At 41.3% G+C, this 24,711-nt stretch overlaps 1 protein-coding gene and 1 long non-coding RNA gene across 3 annotated transcripts in view; one reads left to right on the top strand and one right to left on the bottom strand.

Annotated features, from left to right (window-relative positions):
* Nucleotides 1-24,711, bottom strand: part of CCDC146 (coiled-coil domain containing 146) — a 120,688-nt gene that overhangs the window by 40,515 nt on the left and 55,462 nt on the right. For both annotated transcript variants that reach the window (XM_034666896.1, XM_002919662.4), the window contains 2 exons: nucleotides 4,958-5,040; nucleotides 1,555-1,764 (listed from right to left, as the gene is read on the bottom strand). In XM_034666896.1, the coding sequence (XP_034522787.1) occupies nucleotides 1,555-1,764; nucleotides 4,958-5,040 (293 nt within the window). The remainder of the gene's footprint in view (nucleotides 1-1,554; nucleotides 1,765-4,957; nucleotides 5,041-24,711) is intronic.
* LOC105237851 overlaps nucleotides 1-24,711 on the top strand; it is a 97,565-nt gene that overhangs the window by 26,626 nt on the left and 46,228 nt on the right. The gene's annotated exons all lie outside the window — the stretch shown is intronic.

Here is a 24,711-nt window from a genome sequence, read left to right as displayed (position 1 = left end):
AGTGTTGACTGGGACCCAGGCCGTGCGCCCTTGTTTTATAGAGATCTTAGGGATGTGGGCTTCTTCCTTAAAGAGTTTATTTATTTATTTGAGAGAGAGAGAGACAGTCAGCAAGAAAGGGAACCCAAGCAGAGGAGTGGGAGAGGAAGAAGCAGGTTCCCGGTGGAGAAGCCCGATGAAGGACTCCTTACGGAGCGTTGTGATCACACCCTAATCCGAAGACAGGTGCTTGGTGACTGCGCCACTCAGGCGCTCCGGGTTGTGGGCTTCTTGATTTTTCAGCCTGCCTTCTGGGGGAGGGGCCTGCCTGCCGGTACTCAGAAAACCCTGTTTGGGTAGAGTCTCTGTGTCCCTTGCGAGGGGGGATGGGGATGGGCACCCTGTGAGCCGGTATTTCCGGGCTTTTGTTCTCTGGCGGCTTTCCCTGGCGGTTTGCTATGCCTCTTCTGAGAGAGCAGCAGCGGCTGAAATTCAGCCTCTGTCTCAGAACAGAGGGATCGCGGATCGTTCTCCACTGATGTTCTGGCCACTTTAACTCTGTTTCTGTTGGTGCTGCTCAACCCTGCAGCATCCCGGGCTGTGCGCCCCACACCCGGCGTCCCAGCCCTCACTTCCAGGGCCGGCACGTCTCTGTCCTTTGTGTTTCCAACCCCGCCAGCCGCCAGCCGCCCCGCGCGGGCTCCCGGAGCTCCCCGTCTCAGTCTGGTGTCTCACGGGTGCTGACCGCGAGTCCGCCTGCTCCCCCGTGCAGGTGGCCCTCCAGCCGCCAGCCGCCCCGCGGACGCTCCCGGAGCTCCCGGTCTCAGCCTCGATCCAGTGAGCACACCGGAGCTCCGGAGCTCCGTGAGATGCTTGGTGGTGCACGCTCCCGGCTCACGGACTCAGTCTGCCGTTTCCAGAGTGCGGGTCCGCGGTCCGCCCGCTCCCCGGTGCAGGTGGCCCGCCAGCCGCCCTGCGCGCGCGCTCCTGGAGCTCGCGTTCTAAGTCTGTTGTCTCGCGGGTGCCGTCCGCGAGTCCGCCTGCTCCCCCGTGCAGGTGGCCCGCCAACCGCCAGCCGTCCCGCGTGCGCTCCCGGAGCTCCCTTCTCAGCCTGCTGTCTCAAGCGTGCGGGTCCGCGGTCTGTCCGCTCCCCCTTGCAGGTGGCTACCGCTTCCCGGCGCCCTGACACGGCGGCTCCCTCCCCCTTCTGTTTAGCTTCCGATATCTGTGCGCGGTTTCACGGCTCCCCGCTTCGTACCTCGATACTCAGCGCTGGAGATGTTCATTTGTAGAGATCCAGATGTATCTTCCTGCGTCTCAGGCTGATTCCGTGGATGTTCCTGCTGGTGGTACCTATCCAGCTCAACTCAGGGGACCGGCTGAAAAAGGGGTCCCCTACTCCTCCGCCATCTTAACCTCCCCTCCCCAGGCTTGTAATCATCTTGACATTGCCATCTCATACTCACCGTGCCTGAAATTCCTTCCAAATGGAGTCTAATTTTTCTGATTTTGTTTATGTGGAAAGAGCTTTGCTGAACTCTACCTTCAGTGTGTTTGAGAGAGGAGTACACTTACCTATTTAATCTGTACTGATTGTGGAGCTCTCTTTCTTTCACTGCGTTATATTCGTTTTGGTACTTGAGAAGTTGTTCTCGCATTTTAGAGACCTCGGTGGTGAATGCCTCGGGAAAATTATCAGCTTGCTGAAGGTGAAACTGCTGCTGTTGTATTTGCTCGGTGAAACGTTTGGCATCCTCTAGCAGTTGGACCTCTGACTGTTGCGTACTGGGGTCCATGAAACAGAGATTTAAATAATGAGAAGGCTGTACTTTTAACACCCGTAGTAGCTCACATGGCAGTCTAGCAAGGAGAGGAGGGAACATGTCCACACTGCTCCCGGTTCCTTCCATTCCCGGGTTCTGTTCAATTCAGTGATATTTTTGTGCCAAGTATTGTACTAGGTACTGGAGGTTAATGGAGCTCACAATCTCGCAAGGGGAATGGATGAACTAGGTACCTGGAATACCAGGTGACAATTACTACCACTAGTGTCTAGATCAAGATGGTGGGAGAGACAGAAAGAGCATTGAGTTGGATGGGGATGTGGTATTTGTACTTGACTTTGAAGAATAATCATGACTTCCCAGACTTGTGGGGGGGTGCGTTGATAATAAGGACAAGAGTGGGTCATCCCTTCAACTGCCCCGGCAATGTGGCTTTCCTTAATTCCTGAATTCTCCTGAGCTGACTATAGGAAAATCTTGTCCTCCTCAGTGAACTAAGAAACAACCAAGTTTTCTAAGGACACTTTACTAGGAAACTAGGAAGAAAAATTCTCCTATAAAATTATGGACCTAAAGTACCTTAGAGATTTCTGATCCTATCTTCAATGTCTGGCTAGAGCTGGACTTGAATGTCACAGTTGAGGGGGATTCCCTGTCTAGGTCTTGACCCTGTCTAGGAACAAGGGTTAAATATCTGGCAAGAGGCAGATTTGAATGGACAGAGAAACTGGACTTGGTGAAATCCTCTAAAACTCACCCAGCTCTGCTACAGGCTGGCATCCGCAGCAGCCTCGTCAGCGGCCTTGACTCACCGTTCTCAGAAACCCAGCTGCCCAACAGTAGCTACCTCTCCTAGTGGAAGCAAGACTGGTGCCGTGTCGTGTTTTAAAGCCAGCACTCCTCCTCGGTGCACGCCCCACCAAGTTTCCTCACCAAGAGAAATCTCCGGGGGGAACCTCATTTGCGAAGATGCCCAATGACTTGATCAAGGCTGTCTCAACTGAAGTTACCTGCTCCACCCACTTCCTCTGGTGTTAATATGGCATTTGCTCAGTAACATCCAGCGAAACGTTTCCCGGGACATAATATGTTCCAGGCACTATGTTAGATCCCAAATAGTAACAGCAGCTATAGTGATAACGTGTATAATTTCTATTCACGAAAGCTGAAGTTGTTTCTTATAATTCAGTTTCCTTGCATATAAATCTAAAGTTGCCTGATCTCCTTAATGTGAGTCTTCAGCTGCGGAACTGTGAAGTGTTGACTTGTGCCACAGGGCCTGATGCCCTCCAGAAAGAAAGTGGACAAGGTGGCTAGGGTTCTAGCCAGAGCACAAATGCTAATTTACTCACATGGATTTTAAATATAGTGTCAGCAGAAGAGAATTTAACAACTTCTCTAACGTGGTTCCAGTGTAAAACTCATTCGGTTTCAGTTCAGCATTTCCAGGCTGTATCTGCCGTGCTAAAACCTCAGCAGCAAGAGTGGAGAGTGCGTCTTCACGCCGTTCTCATCCACCAGGCAGGAGTGGGAGAGGGTAGTGGGTGTTCGTAATGACAAGAGAGGGAACTAAAGGGTAAAGAGGAGGTAAAATGTGGGTAGCAGAAGGGAAGTAAGGGTTTTGCAACACAACCTGGAAGTAGGAAGAAATAACACCATAGCCTTGGTCCTATGTTGTTGTCTGTCACTGGGACACAGGGAACTAAACTGTGGCCCAGGGAAGGAGGAAGCCAAATCAGCATCCCACAAAGCTCTGCTGAGTTCTAGATGAGAGCTATGTGGAGGGCGAGAAATGTTGCAGTATTCCTTGTATCTGCAAAGGGACTTGGAGGGATGCCCTGAGAACTGCACGGATTCCCTCCCCTCTGTCATTTAAGCAGTGTGAAGTATGCTGAAAAAGCTTACCCCAGACTTTCCATCTAAATCCTCCAAGTTCCTGAGTCTTGAGAACTATCTGTACATACTGGCAGTCAGGGCCAATTGTGGAAAATGGAGTCTCCATGAGGGATGGGGTGAGGAGTTAGCTCGAGGCTTCCATTGAGGAAGAAGAGGAGGAGCCAGAGCTGGATGGTTGTTAGGAACTTGGATGGAGCTGAGTATTAGGCAGTGGAGTGAAAGTGAAGGGCACATGGGAATGCAGCTCTGCTCTTCTCCTTGTGCTTCACTCTTCCCTCATGCTCCCATCCTCAAAGTAGCCAAATTGACTCTGGGCAGGAAAAGAAGTAGGGCTAATGTTTGAAGACTCGGGGAGAGGATGGGTGGGGAATGGCAGGATGGAGTTTCTATCCATTGCTGTCTCTCCTTGGCTCTTGGTGAAGACATCATGCAAGGTAATGAGGCAGGTGGTTATGCGGAAAAGGAGGGAGGGGGATGGGGAGTAGTAAGGAAGAGCAGCAGAACTGGATTTCCCTTCTTTCTTCACTCTCCTTCAGGTGCTTAGAAAACTTTGTGGAATTATCCTGTGGAAGCCTATTCGCACCTGCTGATTGGGACTAGGCTAAAGAGAGTAGCCTCGGGTAGGTGGATGAGGTAAGAAGACCAACGTCTCAGCAGATGTAGGCTGGGGTTGTGCTAGAACCTATAACTCTGAGCGGTGAAGAGAGATGGGGAACGGAGAATCCTACAAGAGTGTTCTGTAGCAGATAATGTCAGTGTCCCATCAAATCCCACCCCCCAGCCCACTCTGGGGGTCACCTTTAGCTTTGGTGGACAGTTACCATACGCACTGACGGCACCTGTGTGTCTCTGCCTGAGAGCTTTCTCTGGCCATAGGAACTTGCTTGGCTTCTCAGAGGGTGTGCTAGAAACACCAGGAGCTCATCTCCCTAGGAGCAATCGTTAATCAACAATGGATGGAAAACAGTGGACAAATATCCCAGTTTCCTCACCCTTTGGTGGGAGAGTTCCGAGGTGTGTTCCACACACTCAGGGGGTCCTCAGTGAGTCTGGGCACCAGTTGGCCACAGTGTAAACCTGCAGAGAAGCACACCCCTGGCTACATTGCTCCCTTCCCCATCTCACTTCCCCATCCTCCCATGGTAATTTCTGGTATCACTTCTCAAACTACTTGAACTCAGACCTTTGCCTCGAAGCCTGCTTTTGGCAGAATAAAAAACAAGATAGAGCCCATCACACACATATGAAAAGAAATATAAATATGATAAAAGACGTCTCCACATGAGCAAATAGCCTACCTTACCACGGTATCATGGAGCAAGGTGTACTTCGCTTTTAACTCTGCCATTCTGGTTCCAGGAAGTTTTCCCATACTGTGTAACTAGCAAAGAGAACACAAGACCCCTGTTAGCCAGCACCCTCCTTATGCTTAAAGCAGAGATAAAGTGGATATAGGGATATCTTATAAAATCTTCCCATTCAACATTAGAGAGAAAACATACAAGGTAATGTGGTGTATTATAAAGATGCTGGGTGTTCGGAGAAAATGTTCTACTCTGCCTCTTGTAATCTCTATGTTCCCAGGCAAGACTCTTACCTCTCTAGACTATCGTTTCTTCATCTGTAAATTGAGGGAAGGGATTGAGTTAAATTCTTCCAATTCTAAAAAAAGCATACTTCTAGGTTTAGCAAACACCTGAATAGTATAGATGATTAGGATGGCTATTTGTAAGTTGACAGAACTAATAATCATCGAACATCTATTACAAGCAAGTGTTGTACATCAATTATTTCATTGTCAGAAATGTTTTGTGAAGTAGGGATTATCTCAATTTTAAACTGAAGTCTAGAAAGTTAAGTGATTTGTTTCAACGTTACAGAGTTAGTTAAAGGCAGTGTCAGAATGTAAACCCAAGTGGTCCAGCTCCAAAAATCCATGATCACTCCCCTGTCCCACAATCTCTCTGCCTCTACAGCCAAAGAAGCATGTAAGTTTATTTGGTACATAAAGTGATATTATTTGTTTCTTTTTCATTTCTGGCAAAAGAACTTTTGATTTACTCTCTGAGTTAGATGATAAATAGTAATAGACATCAGAGCACAATATGAAACATGAACGTTTTACTATAATGCAATGAACATTTGTATTAGGTTTGACTTTAATTGAACTGCTACTGACAGTATCAAAACATGGAACTAAAGAAAAGATTTGTGTGTATCAATGCCATGTTGTTCTTACCTCCAAAATACTTCTTGAGTCCATCCCTTTTCCTCTCCTTTTCCTGGTCCCACTCGTCCAAGTCCCAGCCCATCTCATTTGGACTACTGCAAAACCTCCCACTCTTCCCGTCCCTATCCCTGTGTCCACTCAGGCCTCCATCAGTCCACTTTCTAAGAAGATTTTTTTTTTTAATCAAACAAGATTTTGCTATGCTGGGTGTTCAAAACTCAAGTGGAATAGAATTCAAGACCCTGGAGATGACCCCTGAGGTCCTATATGACCCTGCTACCTCCCAGTCTCCTTTCAAAACCCTCTCCTCAAGCTCTTAATGCTCCAGCCACACTGGCTGCCTTTTATTTCCCTAAATGCGTGAATCTCCTTCCTTCCCCTGGGCCTCCATGTTGGCCATTCCTCACTTTTCCCCGACTCCAATTCTTTCTTCATACCTCAGTTTCTTTTTTTTTTTTTTAAGATTTTATTTATTTGTTTGATAGAGTGTGCACAAGTAGGCAGAGCGGCAAGCAGAGGGAGAGGGAGGAACAGACTCCCTGCTGAGCAGAGAGCCCAACGTGGGGCTCCATCCCAGGACCCTGAGATCATGACCTGAGCTGAAGGCAGACGCTTAACCGACTGAGCCACCCAGGCGCCCCCATAGCTCAGTTTCAATATCAATCTATAATCGGGCCTTCTCTGACTTCTAAATTAAGATAGATACCCACACATACCACAGACCCCAAAAGAAAGTTGTATTTCATACTATATAACATATTACAGTCTGCAGTAATAAACATATTTACGTGACTCCCCAACTACTTGTATAAGCACCATGAGGAAGGGGCCTGGGTCAGCTCATTCTTCACAGTGTCCTCAGCCGTTGGAAGCCCAGGCACAGTGCAGCCATTGGCAAACACATGCCACATGAGCAAATGAATGACTGTAACTGATAAAATGCAAAGGTCAAAGTCTCCACAGTGGCCTTTCATGGTCTCTCTATCTACATCGGGTGGAAAAGACATTGTAAAATGCACTGTAAAACCCTCTCTCTCTTGTGAAAGTGTTTGGGATCTTCTGCAAGGGACTTACAAGCTGGAGACGGACCTGGGTCCCAATCCTCACAACTGTCATTTTCTATATATGGGTGACATATGGTAAACAAGATTTATTTATTTATTTATTTATTTATTTATTTATTTATTTATTTATTTATTTTAGTTATTTGCATTCCAGTTAGTTAACATACAGTGTAATGTTAATTTCAGGTGTACAATGTAGTGATTCAACACATACAACACCCAGTGCTCATCACACCAAGTGCCCCTGGCCTCCTTAATCCCCATCACCTCTTTCACCCCTATCTCCACCCACCTTAACCATCAGTTTGTTCTCTATACTGAAGAGTCTATCTCTTGGTTTTCCTTTCTTTCCCTTCCATGATCATTTGTGTTGTTTCTTAAATTCCACGTACGAGTGAAATCGTATGGTGTCTTTCTCTGACTTCTTCCGCTTAGCATAATTCTCTCTAGCTCCATTCGTGTCGTTGCAAATGGCAAGATTTCATTCTTTTTTATGACTGAGGAATATCCCATTGTATATATAGATACCACATCTTTATCCATTCACTAGTAGATGGACATTTGGGCTCCCTCGAAAATTGGGCTGTTGTTGATAGTGCTGCTATAAACGTCAGGATGCATGTATCCCCTTGAATTAGGAATTAGGTATTCTTTGGTAGATACCACTAGTGCAGTTGCTGGATCTTAGGGTAGCTCTATTTTTAACTTTCTGAGGATCCTCCATGCTGGGTAAAGAGGATTTGTAAGCCCCTTGAGGAGGCTCTGCTTCTCCCTATACCAAATACCTTAAAATGTATTCGTATGCCACTTTAAATATAGTTTCCATGTAAATTTTTAAGTGTTGAGTTGCTGTTGGTAGGTTGACCTAGTGTCACATTTTATAGATATTTCAATAAACACATTTATTTTGTTTCTTCAGTTTTCTTTCTGCATTTTTTTTAAAATTTTATTTTATTATATTATGTTAATCACCATACAGTACATCCCCAGATTCCGATGTAAAGTTTGATGCTTCAATTAGTTGCGTATAACACCCAGTGCAGCATGCAATACGTGCCCTCCTTACTACCCATCACCAGTCTATCCCATTCCCCCACCCCCTCCCCTCTGAAGTCTTCAGTTTGTTTCTCATAGTCCATAGTCTCTCATGTTTCATTCCCCCTTCTGATTACCCCCCTTTTCTTTATCCCTTTCTTCCCCTACCGATCATCCTAGTTCTTATGTTCCATAGATGAGAGAAATCATATGATAATTGTCTTTCTCTGCTTGACTTATTTCACTTAGCATTATCTCCTCCAGTGCCGTCCATGTTGCAGCAAATGTTGAGAATTCGTTCTTTCTGATAGCTGAGTAATATTCCATTGTATATATGGACCACAGCTTCTTAATCCAGTCATCTGTTGAAGGGCATCTCGGCTCCTTCCATGATTTGGCTATTGTGGACAATGCAGCTATGAACATTGGGGTGCATATGGCCCTTCTCTTTACTACGTCTGTATCTTTGGGGTAAACACCCAGTAGTGCAATGGCTGGGTCATAGGGTAGTTCAATTTTTAACTTTTTAAGGGACCTCCACACTGTTTTCCAGAGTGGCTGTACCAACTTGCATTCCCACCAACAATGTAGGAGGGATCCCCTTTCTCCACATCCTCTCCAACAATTGTTGTTTCTTGCCTTGTCTATCTTTGCCATTCTAACTGGCGTAAGGTGGTATCTCAGTGTGGTTTTGATTTGAATTTCCCTGATGGCTAATGATTTTGAACATTTTTTCATGTGTCTGTTAGCCATTTGTATGTCTTCATTGGAAAAGTGTCTGTTCATATCTTCTGCCCATTTTATGATTTGTTTATTTGTTTCTCGTGTATTGAGTTTGAGAAGTTCTTTGTAGATCTTGGATACCAGTCCTTTATCTGTGGTGTCCTTTGCAAATATATTCTCCCATTCCGTGGGCTGTCTCTTAGTTTTTTTGACTGTTTCCTTGGCTGTGCAGAAGCTCTTTATCCTGATAAAGTCCCATAAGTTCATTTTATCTTTTATTTCTCTTGCCTTTGGAGATGTGTCGTGAAAAAGGTTGCTCTGGCCGATGTCATAGAAGTTGTTGCCTATGTTCTCCTCTAGAATTTTGATGGATTCCTGTCTCACATTGAGGTCTTTCATCCATTTGGAGTTTATTTTTGTGTATGGTGTGAGAGAGTGGTCAAGTTTCATTCTTTTGCATGTAGCTGTCCAATTTTCCCAGCACCATTTATTGAAGAGACTGTCTTTTTTCCACCGGATGTTTTTTCCTGCTTTATCAAAGATTAGTTGCCCAAAGAGCCGAGGGTCCATTTCTGGGTTCTCTATTCTGTTCCATTGGTCGATGTGTCTGTTTTTGTGCCAGTACCATGCTGTCTTTGTGATCACAGCTTTGTAGTACAGCTCGAAATCCGGCATTGTGATGCCCCCAGCTTTGTTTTTCCTTTTCAACAGTTCCTTGGAGATTCGGGGCCTTTTCTGGTTCCATACAAATTTAAGGACTATTTGTTCCAGTTCTTTGAAAAATGTCCTCGGTATTTTGATCGGGATAGCATTGAAAGTGTAGATTGCTCTGGGTAGCATGGACATTTTAACTATGTTAATTCTTCCAATCCATGAGCATGGAATATTTTTCCATCTTTTTATGTCTTCCTCAATATCTTTGAAAAGTGATCTATAGTTTATAGGATATAGGTCTTTCTGCATTTTTGAACTAATATGTAATTTACTTCAGATCTCAAACATTTTCATAGGTTCCTAAAAAACAGTGTAGGACCTAGGCATTGTGCTTTTAAGGCCTAATACGTTTAAAAAAAAAAAAAAGCGGGGCCCCTGGGTGGCACAGCGGTTAAGCGTCTGCCCTCAGCTCAGGGCGTGATCCTGGCGTTATGGGATCGAGCCCCACATCAGGCTCTTCCGCTATGAACCTGCTTCTTCCTCTCCCACTCCCCCTGCTTGTGTTCCCTCTCTCGCTGCTGTCTCTATCTCTGTCAAATAAATAAATAAAATTAAAAAAAAAAAGCTTTGCATTTCGGCCCTCTTAAAGAAGAAAAATTACTGGGAAAAGTTATGAAAAGGTAAGGGTGAGAATATGTGTTTGTATGTGTGTGCATGTAATATGAAGACCATGTGGGGACCAGCCTTATAATTAGGCAACAAGTTAACCACTCTAAGTAAGCCATTGGGTACGGAAATTATGGACTCTTATGTTTAAAAATGCATATAGTATTTATTATTTTGTTTTCAAGCTGAAAAGACATTACCTCTCACCTACTGCCCTGCATGATGGAACCAGAACAAATGTGACATAGGTCCTCCCCTACAGTAGTTCACAGTTTGAGAAGATAGACACAAATTACAGAACACTAGCACTACACTCAGTAGCTTTATTGTGAGTAAATAACCATATTTGGTATCATGCTGTTATTTTCTCTATATTGTAAGTTAAAGCAAATAAATAAGATTATAAATTACAGACCACTTCCAGACGATGGAACTTCCAGAATGGTCCTGTGAAGAGCTTGATGAATCCACCCCCTCAGAGAAACATTGATTCAACTCATCAAAATTATCTAACACAATCTTTTAAAATCCCTGGAAATTGACCTAAGGGCATGCAAAATATTGAGATGTATTTATTTAACAAAATCTGAAACTGAATAAGAACAGTAGCCGACTATGGCATTTGAAACATGAACTGTACCCATTACCCCTGGCCCCATGTTGTGGAAGAACTCTTCTGGGCAGGCTTAGCAGCCAGTGAAGAGCTTATCTCCCCCACCTTCCTATTGCTAAAGACCTCTTCAGGTGGGTGGGGCAAGGTTAAAAATAAAAACAAGGAAAGAATATGTATACAGAGACATCAGAGGCTGCACACTATGGGGAAGATACACTTCACAGAATTAGTCCAGCCAAGTCACTAAACAAATAAACAATGAACAACAATAACACAAACCCAACAGCAACAACAACAAGCCTGGGCAGAAATCAGAAACCAAAGTTGTTACAATATATTATCTAAAATGTCCAGTTCTCAACAAAAAATTATGAGTCCTTCAAGAAATGGGGGGGAAGGGCAAAAACTCTTTGGGGGGCGTGCAGATGTTGGACTTAACAAAGACTTCAAAGCGGCTATTATAAACATGTCCAAATAATGAAAGCAAACCATATTTAAAGAATTAAAGGAGAATATGATGTCAATTCATCAAATAGCAAATATCAATAAGGTATTGATCTAGAAGGCCAAGAGCTAAGATGATAAAATGATGTTCCTTGGGTTGTAAGAAGGTATGATTTTTGTATTTTTATGTTTGCTTATCTCTATTTTCTACTTTTCTCCAACACATATGTATTGCTTTTAATAAAAAAAGTCTATTAAATATGCTTGAAAACTATTGCTGTAAACAGTAGGGATTCAGAGCAGAATTTCATTTGTTTATTTATTTATTTATTTGACAGAGATAGAGACAGCCAGTGAGAGAGGGAACACAAGCAGGGGGAGTGGGAGAGGAAGAAGCAGGCTCATAGCAGAGGAGCCTGATGTGGGGCTCGATCCCAAAACGCCGGGACCACGCCCTGAGCCGAAGGCAGACGCTTAACGCTGTGCCACCCAGGCGCCCCCCAGAGCAGAATTTCAAACCGGAGAGTGCCATGTTCAGATCTTACTGGCAGATACAGCCAGATTCTAGCTCAGACTTAGTGAAAACTCAGCTGTATTGAGTCTTTTCTAAAATACCAGTTAATTGAAGCCCGATGGCAGGTGGACCAGGGGTACATGTTGGCAGGTTTTATGACTACAGAAAAAGCAGGAAGGCAAGAGAAGCTTCCTTTCCTATTTGCTGTTTCCATCACCCCAATAGCCAGACTGCCTTTGATGCCTACGAACCTATGAAGAAAGCTGACAGGGCAAAACATCTGGTATGTCTTTGTAGTTTCTACATAAATTGAAAAAATTTAAGTCATAGACATTTAGAAAGAAGATTGATAAGCTATCTTTTATTTGGTCTACTCTCCTAAAAACCAATCTCTCTTAAAAAGAAAAAGATCCAACTGTGAAGAACGGATTCTAGCCTCCTTAAACATAAAATTCATAATCTGGATGTAATATTCATCCAACAGTGACTTTTCTGTGAAATTGTAAACTGTCTCCTTAAGCAGGTCTGTCTCTGGTTGGGAACTTCAGACTCCATTCTAGCGGATGAAATGCTTCACTCATGAACATCAACATGGAAAAAAATGGTTGCATTTTCACACTGCATGATACAAATGGGCACAGAAACCAAGTTTGTCATGTTTTAAAAATTGCTGCAACATGGACGGCACTGGAGGAGATAATGCTAAGTGAAATAAGTCAAGCAGAGAAAGACAATTATCATATGATTTCTCTCATCTATGGAACATAAGAACTAGGATGATCGGTAGGGGAAGAAAGGGATAAAGAAAAGGGGGGTAATCAGAAGGGGGAATGAAACATGAGAGACTATGGACTATGAGAAACAAACTGAAGACTTCAGAGGGGAGGGGGTGGGGGAATGGGATAGACTGGTGATGGGTAGTAAGGAGGGCACGTATTGCATGGTGCACTGGGTGTTATACGCAACTAATGAAGCATCAAACTTTACATCGGAATCTGGGGATGTACTGTATGGTGATTAACATAATATAATAAAATAAAAAAAAATAAATAAAAATGCAGGATCTAAAGCACAGACCCATAAGACCCAACTAATGTCAAAGAGTATACATAATGAAAGGTTAGATATAATGTCATAAAGTTCATAAATATGATTTCACAATAGACAATTGTGTTACTGAATGGCCTTGTTGGTAATTGAGACTGGAAGGAAACATTTACTCTAGAGCTGAAAGTTTAACAAGAGTTCATGATTCATGGACAACATGTAATGATACGGAAAAAATTTCAAAAATGGAAATTCTAGGACATTCCAAGGAAAGTAAGAACTTTCACCAAGTGAACTTATGTGGAAGGGGTCAGCATGAGGAAACAATTAGGTGTTTGTGTGGGTGTGTGCAGGGCAACCACAGTGACCATGGTTATTAACGTACTCTATTCTTGTTGCCTCTTTGACATTACCTACTGGTTTGCTCTTATCCTGATAAATCGTTGACTTTGGGGGATAGCATAAACTTTTCATCATAAATCCTTATCATTCTTGTCTCCCACTCACACTCTCCCTTTCTCTGCTAGAAATAAACAACATGGCCATTTGAAGCAGTTTCCAAATGCAATGGAACTCTCAACAAAGCATCACTCCTATTGTTTGACTTTTCCCCTTGGTTGTTATATTAAGCTTTAGCTTTCCCATATACCTAACTCATTCACCAAACAGAATTAAGCCACCTGAACTCATCATCTGCATCAACGGATCCATTTATCCACAGCCACCCCTACCCTTAACTTCTTTCCCCAAATCTCAAAAATGAAGTCCTCCTTTCCTCTTGTTAAGGCAAACCTATCCACCTGTGTTTTCAAATATATACTCTCCTACCTTGTCCTAGGCGAATGCATCAGTTATACCTTCTTTTCCTTTCTAATCTCTATTTCTCCCACTTAACTGGCTCAGTGTAGTATTGTATTCAAGTACATCATGGTGGACTTTGATTTGAATTCCAGCTCTGTTACTTTTTTTTCTTTTTCAGATTCCAGTGTAATTAGTGTACGCTGTTACATTAGCTTCAGGTGTGCAATGTGACTCAACGACCCTATACTTTACTCGGTGCTCATCACGATAAGTGTGCTCTTAATCCCCTTCACCTATTTCCCCCGTCTCCCCGCCCACCTCGCTCTCGTAACCCCAGTTTTCTATATTTGAGTCTGGTTTTTTTGGTCTCTTTTCTCTCTGTTTTGTTCAGCTCTACTACTTCTTAACTTTGTAAACTGGAGTCCTATTTAATCAATCTGTGCCTCAGTTTCTTCAGCTGTAAAAGATAAAAGTAGCCCCAATTTCATAAGTCTCTGTGAAAACTAAATGAATAATTATAGGTAAGGTATTTGGTATAGTGTCTAGTACACAAATAAGAGCTTAATCAATGGCAGTTATTTTATTAGTATCATCATTGACATTATCCTCAACCTATAAATTTGCTCAAGTCTTTCTGACTTAAGAAACAAAACAAAATCCACCTTGGGTGCTATGCTCCTGTCTCTGTGTCCTTCACTCTCATTTCAGCTTTTCTCAAAGGAGTCATCTCAGCTCTCTATCTCCACTCCCTTACCTTCCGGTCACTCACCAATCCATAGTCCCTGTATCACCAAACCGATACATTGACCAGTGACTTTCTCATTTCTCTGGCTGATTTTGAGATTTTTCTCTTAACCAGTGTTTTCCAGTAATTTGTTTATGATATATCTGGGTGTAGTTTGCTTCCGCCTGAGATTTGTTCGCCATGTTGGATCTGTGAGTTCATAGTTTTTAATCAAAGTTAGAAAAATTTCAGATGTTGGTTTTTCAAATATTTTTTCTGTCCACCCCGCCTCTCCTTCTGCAACTAATTATTCATATCTTTGGCCACTTGATACCCACAGATCACTGATGTTCTCTTCATTTTTATTTTACACTCCTTTTTCTTTGTTTCCTTTTGAATAGTATCTATCGTTACATCTTAAAAATCCACTAATCTCCTTTTCTTTAGTGTTTAATCTGCTGTTAATCCCATCCAGTGAATTTTTTCATCTCAAATACTGTATTTTTCATCTTTAGAAGTTTGATTTGAGCCTTTTTATAGCTTTCTCTTTTCTCATTATGTTTATGCTTCCTTCCACCTCTTTTCCAACATTCAAAATCTCTTTAATATCTGTTCTGATGTCCTTGTCAATTAATTCTATTTCCGTTCTACTCCATTGTTTGATTTTTCTACTCATTATAAGTCATATTTTCCTGCTTCTTTTGTGCCAGACATTGTGAATTTTACGCTATTGGGAGATGGATTTTTTAAAAATATTCCTTTAAATATTTCTGGGCATTGTGAGTCATAGTTAAGTTACTTGGAAACAGTTTGATCATTTCAAGTCTTGCTTGTGATCTTTGTTAAGGAAGTCCAGAATGATCTTTTGTCTAGGGCTAATTTGGCCCCACTACTGGGTCAGTACCTTTCTACTCAGTGCCCATACATTAGGAGGTCTTTCTGTTCTGATTGGTGGCAACGTGAGCTATTGGCTCTCTATGAGTTTCAGGTGTCATTCCATCCTCTCCTCTCTGGGAGTTCTTTCTCCAGCCTCAGCAATATCCTCATCAGCATGCACTGATCAGTATTCCTCTGCTGATCTCCGGAGCTTCTGCTCTGTGACACTCTTCCCTCTCCTCACCTATGTATTTTAGCCAACTCGGCCTCCCTGAAACTCCAAGTGTGTCACCACAAATCAGCAAGACCTGGTTCTATTTGGGTTCCCCTCCTTATGCTATCACGTGGAAACTCTGTAAAATGGCACAATTAAAGGTCTCAGTTTATTACGTACCCCCATAGATTACTGTCCTGTGCAATCTGTTGTCCAAAGTCCGAAAACCACTGTTTCATCTAATTTGATCTGATTTTAGTTGTTTAAGGTAGGGGGTAAATCTGGGTCCCGTTACTCTGTCTTAGTTGGAAGTAGAGCCCCAGTGACCTCTTAATTATTATATTCAGATGACATTTCTCTGTCCTTAGGTTACTTGATAATTTTATGACACTTATTACTATTGACTTATTATAGTGCATCATTCCTGTAACTCTTTCCTCTTCCAGGTCCTGTAATATATAGTCTCACAGTTCTCTCTCTTACTTTTCTCTTTTCTTCTCTGGTCCTCCCTTTAAAAGTTGGTGGCATCCAGGATTTGGTCCTTATCTTTTTCCCCTTTCTAAACTATTTACTTTCCTCAGGGCCTCTTATTCACTCCCAGAGTCTGAGATACCACCTACATGCTGAGGACCCCCAAACAGAGGGGTCTCCAGGCTTTTATTGGACAAGCTAGAACTTTATGTGGGCAAGGGCCTTGTAAGACTATGGGAGTTACGGTGACAGAGTAATAAACACCTTCTTTGTCCAACCCTTGGAATACATGAAATTGTTTACTTAATACAGTATCAGTGTTCAGGTATTGTGATAATTTTTTTGACAGAAATTTATGATCATGCAGCATTTTATCCTTTTATAGAATAAATAAAATCCATAATTCTTTACAGAGCATGTGGCAGTAGATAACTAACCACTTCCCCTGACTTTTAAGTCTTGTCTCCCTTGTTAATATGTCCCTCTGTGCTGCCAGAAAAACACAATTTTCACCTTGCTTTAAATCCTTCAAAGGATCCCAGCACCTTCAGTATTAACTCTAGGTCCCTTAACGTGGTAGACAAGGGCTTTCATTATCTAGCAGCTAACACCCTCTCCAAACTGGTCTCCTCCCTTTCTAAACCTCCCACGACCATTTCAGTTATGTGTTATGTCCTGTGGCGGGCAGAATGATGCCCTTCCCCTCGCCCCCAAAGATGTCCGCATCCTAATCCCTCTGACATATCTAGGGATTGTTACGTTACATGGCAAAAGGGACTTTGCAGATGTAATTAAGAGTGTGGACCCCGAGATGTGGAGATCATTGTGGATTACCTGGCTGGCCCGATCTAATCATAGGAGTCCTTAAAAGCAGAGTGCCTTTCCTGGCCAAGTTAGAGAGATGAAATGGAAGAAGGAGGAAAGATTGGAAGTGTGAGAAGAACTTGACCTACTGGAGGAAGGGGGTCATGGGACAAGGAATGTGTGTAACCCCTAGAAGCTAAAAAAGGAACAGAACCGGATACTCTGGTAGAGCCTCCAGAAAAGAACAGTCCTATCTACACCTTGATTTTAGCGCAGTGAGAACCATGTTGGACTTTCAACCTACAGAATTATAAGATCATAAATTTTGTTTAAGCCACTGAGTTTGCAGTAATTGGTTGGGAGAGCAGTAGAAAATGACTACAGTTCCCAACCATACCATGCCTTGCATGTTCTATTCCCCAGTCTTTAATTTCTTCTCTCACTTGTCCACTTGGAGAACTCTTATACTCCCTTCAAAACATCTCAGTGGTCAACTGAGACACCTCCAGGCAGAATCACTTCTTTTCTGTATTTTTAGATGCATCTATTATTGTATACTACTATCAAAATATGTTTAAACATGTTTTTCCCACTAGGTTGTATCTTCTTTGATGATGGAAACCCTACACTACTTACTTTTGAGCCCCAGTACATGGCTTGGTATCTTGTAAGGGTTCAGTAATGTTCACTAAACTGTTCCTTATCTAAGCTTATCTTAAAACGAATGATGCAGTTGGAAGAACTCTTGTTCATTCACTTACTTGTCAGAGAGGGTAGGTATAAAAGAGGAATAAGGCAAGGTAACTTGGCCTGAACATTGACTCGAAAGAGGAGAACGGCTGTACAAAATTGACTGCCTCCCCCACAGCTTCTCTTCTCATTTCTGTGTGGTTGGCAAGGTGCACAGGATGAGCAAAGAGGTCTGGGACGGTTCCCCCACAGCTGTCTTTTCCCTTCTCTGGTGGCCCACCCCAGGAATGCAAGGGGGAGGCTCCAAGTGTCAAACAGGACCTCCCACAAGTTAAGATATCAAGTGCAGTGGACATTGTGGATGAGTAATGTGATTGCTTAACTATATGTAAGACTTCAAAGTTAAGTCATAATAATTTTAAGATAACATGTGCAGCCAAATAAATAAAAAGCATGCCTTTGCATGTACATGCTACAGGATGGCATTCCTTTAAAACACTCACATTTGTCCCACTGAAGCTGCAATTGCTTGGAACTTTATCAGTCATTTGTCCCTTGTTTAAAATTTTCCTCCTTTTCTTCCGAAGATCATGAGGAGAAATGGTAGCAGGTTGGAGTGGGTTGGGAGGCAGGAAATGAGCCAGATTGAAACCCAGATGCCTCTTCAAGAGCTTCAAAGGGTGAACCAATGACGAAGAGCGAAGAACTTAACTGGGCCAAGATATGAGGGGCAGTCACATAAGGGTCAGAACATAATCAGAGCTGGGAAACAGAGCCCAGTTAAAACCAGTGAATGACCAATGTCACAAAATAGGAACCAGAAGAGTAGGGGTCGGCGGCAGGGATGGCATGGGACCCAGAAAGGATTGTGTTGCCAGTGGACTCTGACCAGTCAGCTTTCAGTCCTTCACACGCACAGCCCCACCTCTAGCCCACCTATAAAGATCTTGAGCAGCCTTAGGCAGTGAGAATGCTGAAAAGCTGGGGTCCTGAAAGGCCAGGATATATCTCATGTAAGGACTGTAAATGTATGAAGGTCATGTCCACAGCTGGTCAGTTGTTCATCTCACTTTGTAGTTCACAGACCAAAGCCCCTGCTCTGACCCTTTCCTAAGGGGGCTGGATCCCTGGGCCTGGCTGCTCTCTGTGGGTACCCACCATCAGGCCTTCTCTGGTGTGCCCACAGCAGCGTCCCTCCCAGCTGGCTGCCAGCTGGGGTCCCCCAGCTCCAGGCCAGGAGTTGGTAGGTAAAGGATATAACCTCTCCCCACAACAAAGAAAATTGGGACTTCTGGGGTCCCCTTCCTGGTTTAAAGATGCTTCTGCCCACAGTGCTCCTGTCAGTATTCACAGCAGCATACTCCACTTCCCCTTCTAGCAGGCAAATTGTGAGGGACAATAAAGTCTTTCACTGCTGATTGCAGAAGTGTTCTTTAAAAAAGAACAAAAACCCAAAGTTGCAGCTTGAATTTCCCCTTTGATACCATAAAATGGAAACTTGGGAGCAGAATATGGGGATGTTTGAGTTCCACTCTTGTTTTTTTCTTTCTTTCTTTCTTTTTTTTTTCCAACAAGAACATTTTTTACTTGATGCATGCTTCAGAATACATGGCTCTAAAAGATATATATATGTAAAACATTTCATCCAAGAAAAAATAGAATTACACATTTTCCTCCAGTACACATAGAAGAATCCCCTGGTTAAATCACATAAAAAGAGACAACAAATATTACAAATTTGAGAAGACTGAAATCATACCAAGCATATTTTCCAACCACAATGGTACAAAACTAAAGATTACCAGTAAGACAAAGCTGGAAAATCTACAAGGTACTTATTAAATATTTAATATGTAAATATTAACACACTACTGTGTACAAACAAAGGGCCAAATAAGAAATCGAACAGCAAATCAAAACATGTCTCAAAACAAGAGAAAGAAAACACAATATTCCAAAACTATGGAATGCAGCAAAAGCAGATGTTAGAGTGAAATTTATGCTATAAATATTTGTATTAAGTAAGAGTACAAATAAACATTATACCACAAGGAACTAGAAAAAGAAGAAACTTGGCTGAAATTTAGTAGAGGAAGGAAATTACAAAGAAAAAATCAGAAATAAATAGAGAGCAGAATAAACAGTAACATAACATTGAAAGTAATGACCAGTTTTTCCAAAACAATAAACAAAATTGGCAATGCTTTAACTACGTTAACTAGGAAAAAAAGAGAGAAGAATCAAACACCAAAAGGAGCGATGAAAGAGATAACAGATACCACAGAAATACATAGTGTGATAACAGATCACTATAAACAATTCTATACTAACAAATCAGATAACTTAGGGGAAAAAAACCCAGATAATTTCTTTTTTAAGATTTTATTTCTTTGAGAGAGAGAGAGCAGGAGCAGGAGCAGGAGAGAGGGGCAGAGGGAGAGGGAGAAGCAGGACCCGACACAGGACCAGATCCCAGGACCGTGGGATCATGACCTGAGCCAAAGGCAGACACCAAACTGACTGAGCCACCCAGGCGCCCCCAGATAATTTCTAAAAACACATAAGTTACCAAGATTGAATCATGAATCTTGAATCCAAGAAATAGGACATCTTCTTAGACCAATAACAAGAATGAAAGTTGAAGTAGGACTCAAAAATCTCTAAGCACAGAGAAGCCCAAGACCACATGGTTTCTTTGGTGAATTCTACCAAACATTTAAAAAAAATGATCAATGACAATCTTAATCAAAATCTTAACAAACAGGGGAATAGAGGGAACGCATTCAAAATCGTTCTGTGAGGCTAGTATTACCCTGATATCAAAGCAGGATAAAAATAATACAAGAACAAAAGAGTCTAGTTTGTCTGAAATAAGTATTGCTACTCTGGCTGTCTTTTGACATCCATTTGCATTATTAATGTCTCTCCACCCCCTCACTTTCAATCTGCAGGTGTCTTTTGGTCTAAAATGAGTCTCTTGTAGGTGAGTTCCACTTCTGTTAATTCACTGATAAGGGGGTTTTAAATCCTGGCAGCATATTTGGACGAGCCATTTCATTTTTGTTAAATTTATTCTGAGTATTTTATCCTTTTTGATTCTATTGTAAATGGAATTGTTTTCAGAATTGCATTTTTAGAATGTTTATTGCTAGTGTGCAGAAGCCATTCAACGTTGTTCACTAACATTATTAACCGTGAAGATAGAGGCCAATCGTCATCACTCTGTCTTTTTATGTGTTCTACAAATGTTTAAGTTAGGCAGAATATCTTTGACCCTTTTGTTCACTTGATGAATTCCAGGCATCTAGACTAAACTGACACTAAAGTACACACAAATATTTAATGAATGAGGCCACGATATCTCACACATTCCGCAAAGTACATATCTTGTCAGTATAGAAGTCTGGCTCTCATGTCTGTCTACCAGATGAAAAGCTCTCCAGAGGCAGGGATCATTCTCGAGCCCCAAGAACCTTGCGTAGTACATGGCACGTGGCAGGTGCTCAGCACATGCCTGAAGAACCTAAAAGTATCTAGCAGAGTGGGGATGTGACACGAAGGATCGAACATCTCACAAAAGGAAATTTCAGCATACGGCTTTTCCTCTCCACATACACATGTGAATTGGACCAAGTGATCATCAAGGACATCACCAAAAGAAAATAAAGAGGTCAGTCTAGAAGGAACACCGGCAGCCTGAAGGGTGTTTGTGTGAATGCACCTGTGTACGCATGTGTGTAAAGGTAGGATGACATAAACTTGATACTGATTGTGGGAGATTTATGGATTGGTTGACTACATGTGGAATATTCGTTGCTTATATGGTTGGGAATGGAATATTAAGCGCCTTTCAATAGAAAATTTGTTTAAATATTTTCTCCTGACACCTTGCCACCCAGGGGAAGTCCTCACCTCAACACGATCTATCTCTGAGGAGGCATTACTCAGCCCAGAGTTAATATGAATTACGTCAGTAGATTGATGGGTTAAATTTAAGTACCAGAGAGATTCAAATCCATAAATAAAGCAGAAAATCCAATATCTGAATATTTGAATCCAAACAAAAACTCTTTAAAGGGCAAGATAATAGAATTTTTTATAACCAAATGAGTATCATAAAGTGTTACATTTAAACATACAGTTCGATCCTAAGAATCTTCTTAGTTTATGTACTAATAGGGACCATTTAGTCACCTTATAAATTTCTTAAAATACTGCAATTGAATAGTAACAGATGGATAGCTATTACCCATGGCAATTATATAACAAATTATCTTGGAATTTTCTCAGAAAAGGGTGGAATATTCAGAAATTAACAGTTTCCCAAGAAATCTAGTTTCTATGATATTTGGATACAGTTTGTTAGCTTGTCTTAGTTTTGGAGAAAGGAAAGAAAACCATATAATACCACCAAGTATAATTCTAACTTTCTTCACTTGATACCAACTTTGATACCAAGCAAAGTAAAATGAAATGAAAAATAAGTTTAAAAAATAGATTGTAGCAAACATTTCATCAAACACAGCTGTTTCTAGTTCACTAAGTCAACTATTACAAAATATTTTAATGTGCCTTCTGGCAAACACAAATAGCCTCATTTCATGGAAATGCCACATTTCCAGTTATTCCTGATAGCTTGTAACAGTTTAAGGATATGCAACCATTTCTACAAATATCTCTTCTTATTTCTCTTCTTTTCCGTTCTTTTCTTTTTTCTTTCTTTTCCTTTTCTTTCCCTTCCTTTCCTTTTTTTCTCTTTTCTTTTCTTTTCATTCTCTCTCTCCTTCTTTCTTTCTTTTTTCATTTCTACAGATTTCTGTATCAGGAAAAGAAGGTAAGACACTACCTAATCCTTAAACACACGTAAGATAGACCTTAATTCATGTCATAAGAGCATATTTCACAACCACAAATTAGTAGCCAATAGTATAAATACACTCTGCAGTTGCTTTTGGTATGCACAATTTAAAAATAAAATGAGAAAATTACCTGGCAACATTTAAAAATTGGTAGATTTTACATAAGAATGGAATTTTCAGCTTCTCTTTAAAAATTTCTAGATTTGATGACACTGGATTCATATTCCAACATTACAACAATCAATGGCATTTATCAGAGGCTGACTTTCAGAGATACTTAAAGGGGCTGCGTCTTTTAAAAGGAGCACAGTCTGCCTCTCCCATTCCACGTATGGCTCATGTACTAACACCTAGGCTGTTTCACTTATTTATGTTACTTTTGTGGATCTTGTAGGCACTTGAGATTGGGACTCTGTACATATCTTATGTTATACGTATATGATATATATACCTAAAGGTAGAAAATAATTAAGAGAATGGCTCCATTTATAAAACTCTTGCACAAATGTTTTTGGAGTGTCATATTTCTTGGGGTCGTAGCTGTCTCTTTTGCCTATCTCTGTACCTACCAGAGCACAAGGGTGTATGACTGCATCATCTGAGGTTAAGAACTTAACAGTTAGGGACACCTGATGGCTCAGTTGGTTAAGCATTTCCCTTCAACTTAGGTCATGATCTCAGAGTCTTGGGATCAAGCCCCACATCAAGCTCCCTGCTTAGTAGGGAGTCTGCTTCTCCTTCTGCTCCTCCCCCCTGCTCATGCACATACTATCTCTCTCTCTCTCAAATAAATAGAATCTTTAAAAAAAAGAACTTAACAGTTTAAAATTTGTGATTTTCTTACTGTTTTTCCATTTTTATTCCCTGATAATTTTATCAAATACACACAAATCTGATAGTTTTTAGACTAATTGACATATTTAAAATTATTTAAACTTAAATATTTTATTATTTGGATGCTGAAATGAATTTTCATTTCAATAAAACACCATGGAACAAAAAATAAGCTAAAAAGAATATGAAGACACTGAAAAATTGTCAATCAGCTAAATTTTGTCGGGGCTGAAAAACAGGAAACATTCAGTTAACATAAAGGACTTCAAAAAAAAAATCTACAAACATTATCCTTGCAGTTAACTATCCCTTTTTTCTGTACTTTATGAGACTTGATACACATATGCACACACACACACACACACACACACACACACACACAAACCCCAAAAAACCCTGTAATTTGTAAGGGAAGTACAGATAAATTCTTAACAACTTACTCCAGTAGTTATCATTTTAGTAGAAGTTTGGGCCAAATAGGAAGTGAGCATCCAGTAATGTCAAATGAGAAAATTATTTCCAGGCAAGTCAGGCCCCAGCATGCTAAGGATTCCAAGACGGGAGTTAAAGGGACAAAAATAATTTATTTAGAAGTAGCATAAGTCGGGGCACCTGGGTCGCTCAGTGGGTTAGGTATCCGACTCATGGTTTTGGCTCAGGTCATGATCTCGGGGTCATGGGATCGAGTCCCAAGTCAGGCTCCATGCTCAGCAGGGGGTCTGCTTGAGATTCTCGCTCTCCCTCTCCCCCCTCCCTGCTTGCACACTTTCTCTCAATAAATAAATAAAATCTTAAAAAAAAAGAAATAGCATAATTTATGACTTGCGGTAAGGTGGAAGACGGCAAATTCTTTTAAGGCAGGGACTCCCATCACTAGAGCCCAAGGTCTACCCCATGTGGAACTCACAAAGGCTTGAGTAAGTTGAAAGAAAGAGTACATGTGGCTGCTTAGCAATAGCAGTCTTTCAATAAATATTTACTAAATAAATGAGTAATTCCTGAAATGAATTTATTCAATAAATATTTACCAAATGAACGAACACACAAAGGAGTACAAATTAATCACTTTTCTTTTACCTCTTATTGAAAGTAAAGCTTAACATTTATTTATTTATTGAGAGATCGCAATGTGTTGTTTTGTGTATATTATATCTCATTTAGTCCTCACAATCACGCTATAAATGTTACAATTCAAAATTTTCAAAAATAAAACTTTAAAAAAATAAAAGTTTTATGTTAACAACAGTAACAACAGCAACAAAACTCAAGATGGTTGAGAAACTTGAATAAGGTTACAAAGCTGGTGAGAGGTGCTTTGCAGGGATTTGGCCTTACTTATTTTTGTGAATTAAAGAAACTCAGAAATGAGTAGCATAGTCTTGATGATAGCATGGAGACAGTGTGAAACATTTAGAGAATTTAAGGTAATACAGGTTGGCAAACATGAAAGACCATGCAGGGGTAGATGATATCCATGAAAGGATACTATATAAATTGATGCCGTGAGGAAGGATGGGGGAAGAAGACATACTAGTTCATTTTGATCTCACTTGCCGTATAAAACCAAGAGACAGTAGTCAGAATTAATTATAAGAAAGTGGGCGATGGTATTATATAACGGTATGAATATACAGATAACCGTTATAACAAAATCACAAATCTTCCTAAATTCCAGAAGACAGATATATATATAAATATAAAGGTGGGATAAACCTTGAAATAGAATTATCCTGTAGGAAGAAGGAGGGAACGGGTGGAGGGGCTGCGGATAGAAGTTAGAATTCTTTGA

Source organism: Ailuropoda melanoleuca, chromosome 1 (genome assembly GCF_002007445.2).
Source record: "Ailuropoda melanoleuca isolate Jingjing chromosome 1, ASM200744v2, whole genome shotgun sequence".
Taxonomy (NCBI): domain Eukaryota; kingdom Metazoa; phylum Chordata; class Mammalia; order Carnivora; family Ursidae; genus Ailuropoda; species Ailuropoda melanoleuca.
Note: the sequence above shows the minus strand (reverse complement) of the source record. Positions and strands in the feature narration are given on the sequence as shown.